The sequence below is a fragment of the Astatotilapia calliptera genome, chromosome 3, assembly GCF_900246225.1.
Source record: "Astatotilapia calliptera chromosome 3, fAstCal1.2, whole genome shotgun sequence".
Taxonomy (NCBI): domain Eukaryota; kingdom Metazoa; phylum Chordata; class Actinopteri; order Cichliformes; family Cichlidae; genus Astatotilapia; species Astatotilapia calliptera.
The window spans coordinates 24,339,364-24,355,189 of NC_039304.1; the positions used below are offsets into that span (position 1 = coordinate 24,339,364).

General features: G+C 41.3%; 2 protein-coding genes across 2 annotated transcripts; both read right to left on the reverse strand.

The window, feature by feature from the left end:
* Nucleotides 1–568: 568 nt before the first annotated feature.
* On the reverse strand, nt 569–7,467 carry tmem185 (transmembrane protein 185). The gene is made up of 7 exons (XM_026162525.1): nt 7,211–7,467; nt 5,968–6,144; nt 4,841–5,048; nt 4,203–4,286; nt 3,908–4,084; nt 2,914–3,037; nt 569–2,552 (listed from the first exon to the last, which is right to left on the reverse strand). Exons 1-7 carry the CDS (start codon nt 7,246–7,248, stop codon nt 2,302–2,304), a joined length of 1,059 nt encoding a protein of 352 aa, XP_026018310.1. The 5' UTR covers nt 7,249–7,467; the 3' UTR covers nt 569–2,301.
* Nucleotides 7,468–11,472: 4,005 nt separating this feature from the next.
* LOC113012686 (myelin-oligodendrocyte glycoprotein-like) lies at nt 11,473–14,886 on the reverse strand. Its single transcript, XM_026152985.1, has 4 exons — nt 14,365–14,886; nt 14,126–14,200; nt 13,598–13,713; nt 11,473–13,502 (listed from the first exon to the last, which is right to left on the reverse strand). The coding sequence occupies exons 1-4, from the start codon at nt 14,816–14,818 to the stop codon at nt 13,479–13,481; spliced, it is 669 nt and encodes a 222-aa protein (XP_026008770.1). The 5' UTR covers nt 14,819–14,886; the 3' UTR covers nt 11,473–13,478.
* Between the last annotated feature and the right edge of the window lie 940 nt (nt 14,887–15,826).

A 15,826-nucleotide genomic window follows, 5' to 3' on the forward strand; every position in this document is an offset into this window, starting at 1 on the left:
TGCATTTCTGAGCATGGTAAGTATTAGATTGCTACACGGCCACAGGTTTTATCGATGAGTTTACTCGCTGCTGGTGAAATTAAACTATTAAAACTCAAATTTTTCTACAGCTGTCTAATATGGGCGATGAGGTCTTTTTTTCTTATCGTCTTTACCTTGTTGCTTTGAATTCGCGCTATTTAAATGAAATTAAATGATTGAATTTCTTAAGGACGTAACTACGGATACCGCTCATCAACTCTATAGTTTTTTTAGGCCTGTTGCTTCTTTGGTCCTTCACTTACCAAGTTTTCTCAAATTTTTTTAAGGACACACCAATGCTGACACATGCTATGTCAACTAAGGGAATCAGCTTGGGAGTCAACATGTTGGTGCAAGAATACTTTTATTCCTGGTAAACTGTGTCCTCTTTACCATTTTTAATAGAGTCGACCAAAGAAATAAGGACAAATGTATTTTGTGATGGGCTGCTGGTGAAGATCCTAAAGATACTACTCTTTTTTTTTTTTTTTTTTTTTTTTCCATGGACCTCTGGCCCAAAAACAAAACATGATGTGACATCGCTCTGTCTCGTGACAATGGAGTTTAATCCCAGAAAACATTGAATATCATATTTCAGTGTCAGACCCATAGAATCGATCTCTGACATTCACCCACTTTACAGAAAGAAGTCAATCAGTGATCCAAGAGGCAGAGACAGACTGCTGCATGCCGACTGAAGCACTGTTAGACCAGAGCGCAGCACGGGAACTGTTTGTGGCACGATCACAGTGAAGAATAATTCAGGGCTGGATTACTTTCTCAGTTTAATTCTGAAATAAATATACAGACAACAAAAACCCGGTATGTTTAGTGACACCTGACAATCCCCCAGCAATGACGAGAAGAAACTAATGGCAGCATAGAAGGGAGAGTTTAAAAAAAAAAAAAAAAAAAAAAAAAAAGAAGAGGGGAGGGCACGCTGTCTTTATCTCCTGAACAGGTCAAGATTTTTATTTTCACGGTTAGACTTAATGCAGATATGTGTTAGCTTCTAAACTCTGCTCAACTCCTTACTTCTTCAATCAAAAACCCAAGCCGTCAGTTTAATGTTAAGGATGCTACATCACCTTAAAATTGCAGTCACACAGATTGCATTCATAAGATTGGCTGTGCAATCTTTTCTACCATCCTCAATCAAAAATCAGGAGTGCATGATTGACGTTTACTTTTTTACCCCCACCCACTCTCGTCAGCGCTATGGTCCCTAACTTGACAAGTTGTGTTATTTACAAAAACAAAAACTAAACAGGAATAGAAAAATCCAACGAGTCAAACTGGGTTCCTCCTGGAACATAGTAACAAAGTGCTATTTCCTTTTCTTTTTAAAGAAAAGATGCTTTTTTTCTTCAAGGGTAGTCTTAAAGCAATGCTTGCAGAGTGCACGAACGCTTTGGAAAACAAAACTTTACTCTTTCCTCCCGTTTGGGGTGGCTGAGAAGAAGTTCCCTCTTAGCCAAACTAATTCGTTTAAACAACTTGCATGTTTGGGGCAGAGTATTGGGGATCGTGTAGTTTTGCACAGCCCTACATATAAGCCCTGTGAATCTTTTCTCCAAATGTGCAATCAGAAAGCAGCCCAACAGCTGCTTCAATGCACTGACACACAAGTATTGCTCCAAGGCAGCCCTGAACAAAAAAGATAGAAACTTTTCCTCTGAGCCCCACACCCTTTTTTTTTTTTTTTTTTTTTTTTAACACCTAAATGATGAAGAGAGAATTGAAAGGACAGGGTTACATTGATCCCTGTATGGAGCCTCTCCAATGGTCCCCGTCACAAACCCAAAAAGTGTTGATTTTGTTTTTAACATCCTCTGAACATAAAGCAAAGATCTACAGCAGTTCAGAGCGAACATTTAAAGTCTACACGCATCCAGTTCTCACTGATGTCAGCATCATGTCACCCTGAAGTTTAGATCCAATAGAGTCTTGGATGTTTCCTCACCACAGATACAACTGGGAGTCAGCAACAACACTGTGGCTCCAGCGAGAGGTGAAAAACAAAGCTGTCCCTTCGTGGGTTCCATGATTTCACCCTTTAAAGGCAGCAAGTCAGGAGGACAGCGGGGATCTTGGATCCATTGCCGTTTTAGTTCAGGTGGATTGCCCGTGCTGGGCATGCTGATGCACAGTTCAGGGTGGGGGGGGGACCAAAATCCTTCAGTGGAGAGTGGATTTAAAACAAAACAAAAGAAACAGTCTCTGAAGCGGTTTTGGCTTTTTTAGTTCGGCACCCACGACTGCTCATGCTTTGACCCGCCATTAGTCCGGCATGTCGATGCAGAGTTTGGGTGGCGGGACGAAGTATTTCCCGGGGCTCTGCGTGATCACCACGCCGGTCTTCTTGTGGAACATGGGGGCAATCTTTGGCGGCGGTTCAGGGACGGGCAGATCCTCGGCCGCCTCGGGGTCCTCACTACGTTGAAGGTCATAGGACACGTTGCCATACTCTCGCAGGAAGGGAAGGAGCTCCAGCAGAAAGTGGCAGAAGTCCTTCCGGATGCCGAACCACCCTGATCGGAAATAAGGACGGAGCAGAAGAGAGAAACAATGAAAAGCTTTTGATTTGCAGACAAAGTTTAATATTATTAAAATATGACCACATAAATAATTAAAAGGAAATTTACCCTCCTCTCATTTACTCTCAGGTCAATCAAAAAGTCAAAATATAATCTTTTCATTTATTTTTCCTCACATTTTACAGACCAAATGATTTACAGAACCAGCAGCTTCATAGAACATTATTTGCTGGAGTCCGAGAAATGACAAACATCGAAAGATAAAAGTTTTAATGAAGCTATATTAAGGGAAAGTTGTGGGATTTCTGAAACAGCAGCAGCAGCAGGGACCACAAGTCCAGCTGCAGATACTCACAGTGGTTTCCTCCCTTTTGGCCGAAGGTGGTGGCCATGAGTGTGAGCAGGGAGAGCCACAGAGGGACGAACACGCACACGTAGCTCAGGCTGTTGTGACCGTCTAGCTTGTGCACCAGAAGGATCTGTAAAAACATGTGAATGTTATCAGACATCCTGCTGCTGGGAGGAAAAAACATGCATGTGTGCAGCGATTTTTGACTCTACCAACCAGACACCACAGGAGCGTCTGTCTTTATGGTCTAAGTGCCTGCGCCAGCCCACTTTAGACTGTTCAACTGTGCCTTAGTTTGCAAGGCTTTTTATCCGCCATTCTCTCCAGCTCGCTTTACAATATATTTTAGTTTGTATTTATTAAAAACAAGAAAGATGAAAAGAAAGAAGACGAGCATGAGCCAAAGACTGTAACAGTCTAAGGAGCTTACAAAGAAAAGCGTCTGGACTTCTTTAAGTTGCTTGAAGACGTTTCACCTCTCATCCGAGAAGCTTTTTCAGTTCTGGGATCAAATGATGGAGAGTCCCAGATATAAACCTAGTGGGAGTTTCCCCCCCGAGAGGGACAAAAGGACCCCCTAATGATCCTCTACCTAATCACATAAGCCTAGATGTGAAAACGGGTGTGGGTCACAATCAGCCAGGGTTTCGGGTGAGCTCATTGTGAAACCTGGCCCCACCTTCCTGAGGTCAGATGGCCCAGGATGTGAGTGGGCGTTAAGGCGTCTGGGAAGGGATCTCAAAACTGGATTATAGATGGCAGAGAGTTGGTGTCGTAAACCACCGCCTCTGATGGTCGCTCACAGTGGACATAGATGGCTTCTTTCACTCCTCTTTCAAACCATCTGTCCTCTCTGTCCAAAATGTGAACGTTGGCATCCTTGAAAGAGTGTCCTTTATCCTTAAGATGCAGATGGACTGCTGAGTCTTGGCCTTTACATTGGAGACCAAACAGCTAGCCATTTTAAACAACACGAGATGATGCAGACTTCACGCCTCACCTCAAATGTGAGAAGCGGTACGACGATAGTCATCCAGCTGATCGCCATGGTGATGTGAGTTCGCCGCTGCTCGGCGATGATGTCGATGGAGCGGAGAAAGAGGACTGACCAGATGATGTAGTAAAGGACAACAAGGCACAGGAAGGACATGAGGATCCACAGTGGGACACACACCACCTGCAGCACACAAACACAGGCAGGGTGTCATTAAAGCAAGTTCATAGAGGGCTTCAGGACCAGCACAGATTGTGGTCACAATGGAAGCACAATAAGTGGCATGTTTTGTGTGCCTCACCAGCCAAGGCCAGTTGATGATCTTGTCCAGCTTCAGAGCGATGAAGATGAACTGCAGAATATTTACTGAACACAACACCTCCAGCTGAGGAGAGGAAGACAGGGAGAAACAATCAGGACAGAAGTTCAGGACTGTACTTTGATTAAACTGCCTATTCTGTTACACGCATCCTACATATGAACACTCTCAGTGGGATTTAAAGCCATGCAGAAGATGCAACAAAAACAACCAGTGTTGTTGGAGACCAAGAGTTACGCCGGCATTGGGAGAACATGCAAACGCTTCGCCGCTGGCCAAGACCTTCACACGTCACGAACACCTTCAACTCACAGAAAGCACTACCCTTAAGACCATTTCTTGCTTTTTCATACACGATGTTTAAAAAAGGGCAACTTTGCCTGAGTTGAGTCTGATAATGCAAGAACAGTATGCAGAAGACTTCAGACACGGATCAGGCTTTAATTCAAACAACTCTGACTAAAGATTGATGAATAAAACATTTGAGGATAACAAAAATACAAACCCCTCACTGTTGTATCTTTTGACACTGAATCTTGACAAACAGCTGGAAAAGTGTAGTTTTGTGATATTTTACGATCATAGTTTCTGAGTTTCCTCATAAAAATCAGACGCCTTACCTCAAGAGAACGGTCGTGTCTAAACCCCCAGACGCACGCTGCTACGGAAACGGGTGACACAAAGAAGAGTGGCATGAAGACGAGAAGCCAGAAGTAGTTTCCTCTCGCTACCCGATCGCACACCAGCACCTCGAACATCAACAGCAGGACGTGGAGCCCCACCGCTATCAGCATGGCCTTGAACTCCACACACGTCTCCCCCTCAGCCCTGACAGAGGTCATCATAAAGGTTAAAACACTTCAGGTGCCCTGATCTCAGCATTCAAGCTGAACCTGGGCTGCTGCTATCACCATACTTAAACGTATGTTCCCAATCTTCTCCTAGATGAATTCATTAACATTCCCCAGGGTAATGGAAATGTCAACATCCTTATAGGGTATACAAATCATTAATATTGGCAGTTACATTGAGCACCATGTGACAAACTTATGACTGTGTTCACATGCCACGTTCGTTATGAATTTTAACCATCAGCCCAAATTTTAATATTTGTAGTACAGACCAGCGACCGCTGATTATATCTGTCAAATGATCAAAGTAAGCCACCGATTTAAGTCTAAAACGAGACGACAACAATAAGAAGATGAAGTCTGGGTGAGCATCATCATATTTACATATTTATTTTGTCTAACAAATTCATCACTCTAAAAATCAGTACTGCTCTGGTAAATGTAACAGTATACAGTTGTTTACCTAACACCAATGCAAAGAGCTGTGCACAGTTCAGGGTCTGCTAGTTACTTTAAACCACAGACAGCAAGAATAGATGGACAGAGCTTCTCTCTGAGAAAGTGAAGCCGACCCTGCATTCTTTTCACTGTCCAGCAGGCAACAACTCCTCTGCTTGCAAAAAAACATTTCTGATGCTACAGGAGACTTTGGGAAAACTGCCCCGCTTCCCTCGCTCTGTTACCCCAGTAAACACTTCCATTATTTACTTTACAGATTCAATCACTACACTCAGGTCAGACTAAATAAAAAATGAATTGTAAAAATGACTACGAAAATAAAACAGAGCCTGAGGAAAAGCTTCACAAGGGGACTTCACTAAGCAATAGTGAACGTCTATCTTTTTACAGACAGTCTACTCTAACTACCAATTCACATACAAGTGAGAGAGTCTAACCTGTACTGAGGGTTGTGGGCCCAGACTCCGGTGCCCACGGACGCCCCGATGATGACCAACAGCTTCCACAGCCATATTGGCGTAAACACAGCCCAGTAGCTCCACTGGATAACTCCATCCAGCCTCAAGGACAGCAACACGGAGAAGAGCAGCAGGCAAGAATAGATTAGGAACTTGCTGCAACAGAAGAGAGGAAAAATGAAAGACATGATGATGAAAAAAGATGCAGCTTTGCAGTTTTTATAGTTAAAGGCAAATATGGAAAGCTCATTTTCTCCCACTTGAACATTTATTATAAGATGCTTAACAACTGTATTAGACAGGTTTATACCACAACTGCCATAACCCAATGGTAATTACAAAAATCCCTTTTAAAACTTTGTGTAATGGTTAACGCTTAGAGCAGAGGTGTCGAACTCCAGGCCTCGAGGGTCCTGCAGGTTTCAGATGTGTCCTTGATTCAACACAGCTGATTTAAATGGCTAAATTACCTCCTCAACATGTCCTGAAGTTCTCCAGAGGCCTGGTAATGAACTAATCATTTGATTCAGGTGTGTTGACCCAAGGTCATATCTAGAGCCTGCAGACTCTGGCCCTAGCGGCCTGGAGTCAGACACCCCTGCCTTAGAGCTTAGAATAGTTTTTGACAGATTTCTAAAACTTTGTTTTCTGACAGGTAGTTTGATAGATATGTTGAGTGCAGCATGTAGGGTATTGAGTCTTAGCTGTCAGCAATCATGTGGACAAACTTGCTCCAATTTAAGAAAAGCAGGCCAACATAAGAACAACTTTAACAAATACAATTTTGGTTACATTTTAGAACAGTATTTCTTGAGTACCCATACCTACCTACTATATGTGCACAAATGCCAAATAACTTTATTTTAATCATTTTTTATTTTGTTTGTTTGTTTTTACCGAAAAGTGGCAATTGAAACAAAAGGAAACATGACATAACTAGAGCCACAATCCACTGTAGACAACACTAAATTGTCTTTAACTAGCAAATCATCGGTGGTAACAGCTAGCCTGCTAGCCGGGCCTTGGTTAGGTTTTAGTTAGCATTAGTGACTTTATTGAGAGGTATCCCTGTAGGTTAACCAGAAACCAGAGAACGTGATTTCCACACGCATAATGAGTCTGCTTTTTACTTTTTCTTTTCCAAACAGCAGAGAGACGATCTCACCGAACACTTAATCCATGCTAACTAGCTACGGTGCTAGCTGAGACGCAGCTACGTTACCTGGGGTTGAAGTCCTGAAAGAGCCCTCGTAAATTCATGGTGCACAAAACAATGCGATACTGGCTAACATTGGCTTCCCCTCGGTGTCCGCTCCTTCACCTCCTAATCCGAACGCTACACATAGTAATATCAACGGTAACTGAGCTTTATGCCTTGGCTTCATCACAACCTCTTTGCCATACCACCCTGTTTTGTTATTTTTTCTTAACGTTCCGCCGGAAATCATGTGATTTAATTTTATCGGCCGGATCATCGCCACCTAATGACCTGGAGGAAAAACTACAGAGACTAAACTAGTAATAACATTACTGCTCTTTATACTATTACTAATTGTATTATTATTCAAGGTCTCTGCTAAAGTGATTTCCGGTATTTGTTTTTATGTAAGTTTTTTTTTCATCTAAGTTTCTTGAGGCTTCGTGTGCACACAGCTGCTGGTCCTGCTGGTCACAAATCTTGTCACTTAGTGACGCCCTCTTCTTTAAATAAATCCAATCAGACAGGAGACGTTTATGTAAAACTTTTGCAGTGTTTTCAAATGATGACACAGTGATTGTGCTCCTGAAAACTTTAGTCAGTCTTATTAAGAAATAATATATTTTTTTCCACTGTGCTTGGACTCAGTGAGTTTCCCCCTCTTTTTTTTTTTTTTTTTCGTAATAACCCCTCCAGCTTCAGAAAAAAACACTTTCACATGGCACTGAGGAGGCAGGGGTGCACAAGTATCTGACAGCAAGCCTGTAAAGGTTTGGCTATATGCACCTCTATAGATGTTATCCATATATCAGGTGTTGATGCACCCAATTTGTTAGTAATATCAAGCCAGCACTAAAAAAATCTAACACTCTGCACACATGGCGCAATAAAAAAAATGTATTTTTTTTATTTCGTGTAAGACTTACGAGATGTGAAAGATATTTTTTGGTTTTTTGTTTTAATTTTACACTGATTGGTAGCTTACATCAAATTGTCTATTTGATTTAATTATGTTCACCATAGAAATGTTAAATTATTTTGTTCAAATTAGAAGTTTCAATCTTGTAAATCTAACAACCACCCAATTTCATTTTTTTTGAGTGCAGATGTTTGATTAGTACACTCTGGAAAAAGCATGAAGATAAGTGCATTAACCCAGTGAAACATCAAAAATTTGTTTTACATTTTTGGTGATAATATATAATTTTTTTCGTAACACTACAGATTTCTGACTTTTTTGTGTGAAAAAAGTAGCTTCCCTGCTGCCCTCATGCCACCCTAAGAACATTTCTTTAGGTCTGCCCCTGAGAAAGTTGTTAAAAATAGGTGATAAAATGTTGTTTTACAAAATATAGCATCATTTATCATTTGCAGTAAACTTTTGCCAGCGTGGGAACAATCCCTGCAAGGTGCTTTGTTGTGCAGCAATAAGCACAACAAAGTGGAAAATAAAAATCCAAGCACTTTGTATGTAAATTTCAGTCAGTGAAAGTCTGTACTCGGTGTTTCAGTTTTAGTCAGAAAACTGAACAGTATCTGTTATGATGGAAACTCTTACTGTATCTATTGAGGAGACTCTTCAAAGTGGTTAAAAAAAACAATAATTCAGGTATTCAGTCACTGCAGCTTGCAGAGAATCTTCTCAAGTGTTCTTCAAACTATCCCACCATTAATATTTCTCTTAAGATTCTCTTACCCACTGGATAATTGCTCACATCCCTCTTAACATGGAATTCATTGTTAAGTTACTCAGAGATCTTCTGCTTTCCAGTTACTGAGCACACTGTGCCCCAGGGATCAGTTTCTGGGACCTGATGCTTCATTTATGTTCGACAGGATGCACATTTGAGGTTGAGGGTGTCGTAAATTGTTTTATTTAGGTAGTGATCATAGTATTTGAAGACTTTTTTTTTGTGGTTGATTGTAGACAAGACAGCAGAATCCAGGTTCAGGAAGAATAGAAACAGGATTTTAGCATTTCACTACCTTAACTTTCCCTTGTTTTTGGTTCGTCTAGGATTCAAAGGAGCTTGCAAAGAAAAGCGTCTGGACTTCTTTAAGTTGCTTGAAGATGTTTCACCTCTCATCCAAGAAGCTTCTTCAGTTCTAAGGTCAAATGGTGGAGAGTCCCAGATATAAACCTAGTGGGAGTGACCCCCACAGAGGGACAAAAGGACCCCATGATGATCCTCTAATCCCCTCTGTGGGGGTCACTCACACTAGGTTTATATCTGGGACTCTCCACCATTTGACCTTAGAACTGAAGAAGCTTCTTGGATGAGAGGTGAAACATCTTCAAGCAACTTAAAGAAGTCCAGACGCTTTTCTTTGCAAGCTCCTTAGACTACGATGACCTGGATGACTGAGAACCTTCACAGACATTTTGTCTAGGATTATCGCCATGGAAGAGGAGCTGCAACAACTTAGAAACTTGGCAGTACAGCGCTGGTCTGAGTTCTGGTGGAGCGACTTCAACTTCAACTCGGGCCGCACCAATGGGAATCCTGACATTCTCTCTCAACAGTATGAGACAGGCTCTAGCCTGGTCAAGAGTGTGGTGCCTGGGACTTCAGTTCCAACTCTGCTTCAGCAGGCTCGGTGTCCTGCGGTGTTACCCTCTGCTACTAAGCTGTAGACTGGGGCCTTCCCGTCTCAAGAGGGGGTGGGGGGGTTGAGACCTTGAGACAACTGCACAAGGACCATGAGCACCAGGATATTGAGCGTACCACTGAACTGGTCAGGCAGCGTTGCTATTGGCCCGGGACCCAGTGCCAGGAAAAGTACAGGATTGCTGAGCATCAAGCCAGGTTAATAGTGGCTTTTGAGGGAGCTTGGACATGGTTGTCGATGGCCGCTGACTGTCTCAAGTAGCGGCATGATCAGAGAGTCCACCCTGCGCCTTTACAGGTCAGTCGACTGGTGTATCTTCGAGATCACAGTGCCCGGGGCCGGCACAAGATCCAGGACCTATGGAGCTCCGTTGCCTACCAGGTGTTCAGGGCACCTCAAGGGAATGGGGCTGTATATACCATTGCCCCTGTGGGAGACTTGGACAAGGTTCGACATGTCCATTGTGACATGTTGAAAGGCACAGGTTTGCCCGGGGCCCCCTACACTTTGCCCAAGGAGTCCACCCCTACCTTTGTCTGCTAATTCAGAGTGGAGCTTCCTGAGTGATGATGAGTTGTGGCTACTAGTCCCTGAAGTCCACTTGGTCACATATGGTTCTGCGGTGTTTTGGTCTTTAGTTAGTTTGATCTTAATTACACGAGTAAGTATATTTCTAAACTATGTGCAGTCCATTTAGTTTGCCATTAGTGGAACAAGTTCTATCACATCTCAAAGGCAAACTAGTTTCTGCTGCCTTCACTTTGGAGCGTCACAACAAAGACTTTAAGAGTTTTAATATATTTTTAACATGCAAAAGTATTTTCATATTGTGAATCAGGTTTACAGTGCTGTTTGCTCTTTTATCTCATTGTCCCTACAGCAAGTTAAAAAAGAAAGAAACAAAAGTGCCATGTTCATGAAACTTGATGGAAAAGTTTAAATTACAGAAGCTGAAGTAATTTCAGGGAAACTAAAAACACTCATGTTTTTTTTTCTTACATAATTTCTTTCTTCCCCGAAACTGACACTGAGGACTAAGAAACAACTCTCAAAGATAAGCCTAGTCTTATTTTCCACACATACTTGGTACTTTTCTTTTTTTAATAAAAGTGTTTTCAACACTGACAAACATGAACACCCAGAAAGACAGCTTTAAGGTGAAAAATCCTGAACTATCTAAAAAGTCCCGACTTTCATGTTTCATCACTGGTGATTTCAGTTGTTATTGTTTTTGTAAAGAGATGATGTAGAGTTAGACGGATCCCTTTCTGATGGCTAAACTGGAACTAGGTCTCAAAACACAAATCTAGAGCCTCTATAGTCAGAAGCCTGTGATGACTGATATATTGACTTTCCCTCTTTCTTCCACACTATAACTGGCCATTTTTTCCTACTTTACCTCACCTTTAAAAATTATTTACCTTGCCTTGTTTTGTACTATTCTTTTCAGCACAATCTAATATCTGGATTTACTTTTAATTTTTCATTTTGACATACTGCATTAACGGGATTGATCTGAGACTAAATCTAAATCCAAGTACAAAAAAAGTACTTTATTTTTTACTGTAACAATCACAAATTTAACAAATAATTTTCACAACTTGAAATTAAAAAAACCTATGCACAAGTTTTGCAAAAAAGATTTTAAAACTTTTAAAAACTGCAATATAGCTTGAAGTCTGCACTTTCAACACAAGTTGAAATGGAGGCTCTGGTTGGCTACATCTTGTTGCTGTGTCGTCTCAAATTGGTCAAGTGATTTGGACGCGCCAGCGCATCCATTGACCCCAGAGGGTTAAGTCAGCTACTGCATGTATGGAGGAGTAAGGGCAGAGGTGGGTTGCAAAGGGACTTGCATGTGAGCAACCACCGTGTGCAGGAGAAAGCAGCTTTTATGAGATTAAAAATAAAAATAATAATAAGATATATAATTTATGACTACATATTTTATAATAAATAGACAAAAGACCCAGGTGTGGCATTTTAAAAACCAGCGCAGCAGCACAGCAAGCTAGAATGAGGCCAGTGAGGTTTGGAGGTGACCACTCTTACAGCCTTTGAGAAGAAGCTATGCATAGTCCTGCCTCAGGGGGGAGGTCGAAGAGTTTCTGGGTTGGGTGTGTGGGGTTAATCGTGATACAGGTTGGACTGCTCCTGCACCTGCTGACGTAAATGCCAGACAATAGACAATAAAGAACAATGGAAATCAAATCTCATCTTTAAACAAAATATCAGTAACAGTCGAGCTGTAGATTTAAATTTCATGAAAAGTGAGAACTCAGCTGTTTGTGAGCTTTCATGCCAAATCAAGTCTAATATAAATCCTGATAAATGTGTTTTTGTAATATCTTTATACTTTGGTACAGACATACATTATAGCAAAAAGCAGCCTCTGCTGTACTGTCCTTAAACAAAATATTCTAAAAAAACCCCACTGTAAAATAATCCTGACCTCAAAATAAAAAGCACCATGACTGATGCGTTTGCCACTGTGCTCAGTGACGTCTCTGACGTTAATAACAACACAGCTGAACTCCTCCACAGATCATCGCTGCTAAGGATGAGAAGAGGACTTTAAAGTTCACACAATGAACAAGTTCTTCCTTATAAAGAAAATTTAACTTTGATGACATCCAAATCCTTAAAACTGAAACCAAAATGATGTACTTCAGACAATAATCAGTGTGTCTGTGTGTGGCAATTATGAACTTTCATAATTACAAAACAAACATTTGGAAAAACACCTGCAGCTCCAGGCTGTGGTTAGAAAAAATACCTAGTGTCCAAACATGTTTACATCCTAGCTGCTGTAATCACTTCAAGGCAAAAGGTGTTGGAAATCTTAGCTCTCTTTAGAATACATGCAGACTGCTAGATGTGGTACAGTTCTTAAACAGGCTGACTTCTTATTATCTAAACCAGTTTGGTCCTCAGGTTTTAGTCTGAATATGTATGGGTTAAAACAGAGAAAGACAACCATTCTTGCCTATGGGCAGCTTAAAATCACCATTTAACCTAAACCCACTGACTTCATGTCTTTGGACTGTGGGAGGAAGCTGGAGTACCCAGAGAGAATCCACATAGACATGGGAAGAACATGCAAACCTCACAAAGGCCCAGGCCAGATGAGGAAACAGTACTAACCCCCATGTGTGCAGTTAAATTAAGAATAAAAAGTATTAAATATTTAGTGAATTTAAGACAAGTTGTTATTTACAGGTTGTGCAAAACTTGTGCAATGAGCATTTAAGTGGCATTTTTGAAGTGGCAGTGTGTAGAGTCCTGTAATTGTAATGAGTGTGTAATGGTGTGTATAGAATGTCAGCAGTTCAAAAGTCTGATGGCTTGTGTGTAAAAACTGTCTCTGTATCTGGTAGTGCGGGTCTGGATGGTCCTGAACCACCTGCCGGATGGCAGGAGTGTGAAAAGTCTGTGGCTGGGATAAGAGAGGATCCGCTGCGTCTTCCTCATGCAACGGCTGGTAGTTCAGTCCTGGTGATGCGCTGTGCTGATCTCGCCACCCTCAGCAGAGCTTTGCTGACAGCTAGGTCATAAAGCTAGGTCTCAATCCCTAGCTATTAAAAGGGAAAGTTTTACACCTAATCTTAAAAATAGAGAGGGTATCCGTCTCCTGAATCCCAACTGGGAGTTTGGGAGCAAGGCACGTCCATGAGCAAGGCACCTAGTTAGGAGGTCCTTTCTCGACCTGGAGTAAAGAATGAAAAAAACATTTTTTTTTAACAACAATGTCCTTTCATTTCCATCCTTCAATCATGAGATAAATGCATAAGATCAACATACTTCTGTTTTTCGATGCTTTGACTCAGTGAACCAGCCTCCTGCGACTGCGACACAGAGCAGCATAAAAACACAGAAAACCACAAGTGGGATCAGTCGGCTCCGACGGGACAAACCATCTGCCAGGAAAAACCAAACAGAGATGAGATCTACTGTAGGACACAACATGACATGTCACATTTATTAAACTATCAAGCACAGACGTTACCTGAAGTTACATAACAGTGAAATGAAGTTAGAATTACTGAGTCCCAGAATTCTCAGAGCAGCAAACATGACTTTGTCAAAAACCACAAGAGAATAACTGATACATTTACTGCTTCACAGAAATAAATAAAGAGATCTGCAGAGCTGCTCCCAGGATATTACACTACACTTCCTGCATCTACTTCAAAATAAAGCAGCGCACATTAAACATTTTGAGGACTACACAGAGAGGCTGCCATCAGTGAGAGAAAACTGCATCATAAAGGTGATTTAGATCCATTTCAAGACTTTTTAATTGTCTTGATTTGTTCCTCATGTTCTCACCTTTACTGTGAAACTCGTCCTCAGGAGTTTGGAGAGTTTCAGGATGCAGTGGTGTCTCTGTTGTCATAGTTTCAGCTGAATATAAGATTGTAAGAACATTTAATTATTTACAATAAAATAATATCCAGAAGTCTTTAAGGAGCAACAGCAAAATAAGTTGTTGGTAAAATAAGCCAAGCACACCAGTCTTTAAGGCAAGTTTGAAACCAAACAACAAAAATCTTTTCAGTCTGACTCACCAACAATCAGATGAACAATTGAAGACTGTATTTGACTCTTTAACTTTGGGATGAAACATCTGTATCTTCCTTCATCTTCTTGTGTCACATTAGTGATTCTTAGTGAGATGTTTCCTTCTCTCAGGCCGTCTGTGAACAACGCCGTCCTCCTGACGTACGATGGGATCTTCATGTCGGGGACCTCTCGGGCGTCTCTGTAAAGATGAACATATTCCACTCGACTCAGACGGTCGTTGGGGTCAGGACGACGATCGGGCCTCGACCACTCCACCGTCAACCTCGCCACATTAAACTTTGGCTCCACGCGACACGGCAGGATGACATCATCACCTGGAGCGGCCAGGATAGGCTGAAGTGATCCGACCACATCAAACTCACCTGAGGAGGAGAAATAAAGACACACATCCTGCTGAAAACCAAGTCTGACGTTTTCAAAAATGTCTTCCTTTCTCATCAAACACTTCCAAGTGCAATAAAAAAATGTTAATGTTAACTTTTTAGCAACTCTACACCTGTGTCCAATGTTCCCTCTAATTTTTCATGTGTCTGAGCGAACACACAAACTCCCTGAGCGATCTCGTGGACCACTGTGAGCAACAGCAGACGTGTGCACTGTGGTCACGCCAGCATTGAATCCATCCAAGTTACATGGTTTATTAAAAATAATCAAATTACAGCATTTACATTTATGTTAGACTACTTTTAATTAACTGCTTTAGCCCACTTACAATGAAAATTTAAAAAAAATCATTGAAATTGTTCATGATCTGTGCAGTATGTTAACACTATTGGAAGTAAAAATAACTTGAACTCCAATTTTGAAAACACAACTTTTTTTTTTTTATATAAAGCTCTGACTTGTATTATGAGTCTGTGGTCTGGGAGAGAGTCCTGTAACTCTCTCCTAAAAATGCAGCCAAGGCGTTTTTTAAATAAACATTTCAAACTATTTACAGAACAATCAGCTGTTCTGCATCAAATCTGATGCCACACAAATTATTTGTGCCACTCCAAAAAATAATTTCTGTCCACTATGAGATAAAGGAGAACAACAGCCTGATACCTGCAGGCCTGACAACAGGAGATGTATCACTGCTGTAACACCTGTAACATTCAGCAGTCGCCTCATTGTTCTGACACACACAACAAAACTATTGACTACACTACACACTAACGACACAAGATTTGCGCTAAACGTCGCAAATCTCTCACATCTCAAAACACCGCCGTCACTCCTAAAACTTCCCTCTTTCCTAAACATCTAAATGCCATGTTGCCATATCATTCATTTTTTGATTGGTCGACATGGTACATTTTTTGACAAATAGGAAAAGCTGGGGTTTTTTTGGTATTTTTTTTTTGCTCACAGGTGGAGAGTGCTTTCGAGCGTTTTTCTTATAAAACCTTATAAACCTTATTCCTTATAAAACGTCGTTTTTACAGTTTCTTCCCACAGTAAACA

What these genes read in the sequence shown, in the direction of transcription:
- tmem185 (XM_026162525.1), bottom strand. Translation starts at nt 7,248, where the DNA reads ATGAATTTACGAGGGCTCTTTCAGGACTTCAACCCCAG. An exon ending in GACACGACCGTTCTCTTGAG is followed by an intron (nt 4,287 to 4,840) that starts GTAAGGCGTCTG and finishes TCCTCTCCTCAG; the next exon opens with CTGGAGGTGTTGTGTTCAGT. An exon ending in TACCGCTTCTCACATTTGAG is followed by an intron (nt 3,038 to 3,907) that starts GTGAGGCGTGAA and finishes ATGTTTTTACAG; the next exon opens with ATCCTTCTGGTGCACAAGCT.
- LOC113012686 (XM_026152985.1), bottom strand. Translation starts at nt 14,818, where the DNA reads ATGAGAAAGGAAGACATTTTTGAAAACGTCAGACTTGGTTTTCAGCAG. An exon ending in AATTGTTCATCTGATTGTTG is followed by an intron (nt 14,201 to 14,364) that starts GTGAGTCAGACT and finishes TCTTATATTCAG; the next exon opens with CTGAAACTATGACAACAGAG. An exon ending in GGACGAGTTTCACAGTAAAG is followed by an intron (nt 13,714 to 14,125) that starts GTGAGAACATGA and finishes TTTTCCTGGCAG; the next exon opens with ATGGTTTGTCCCGTCGGAGC.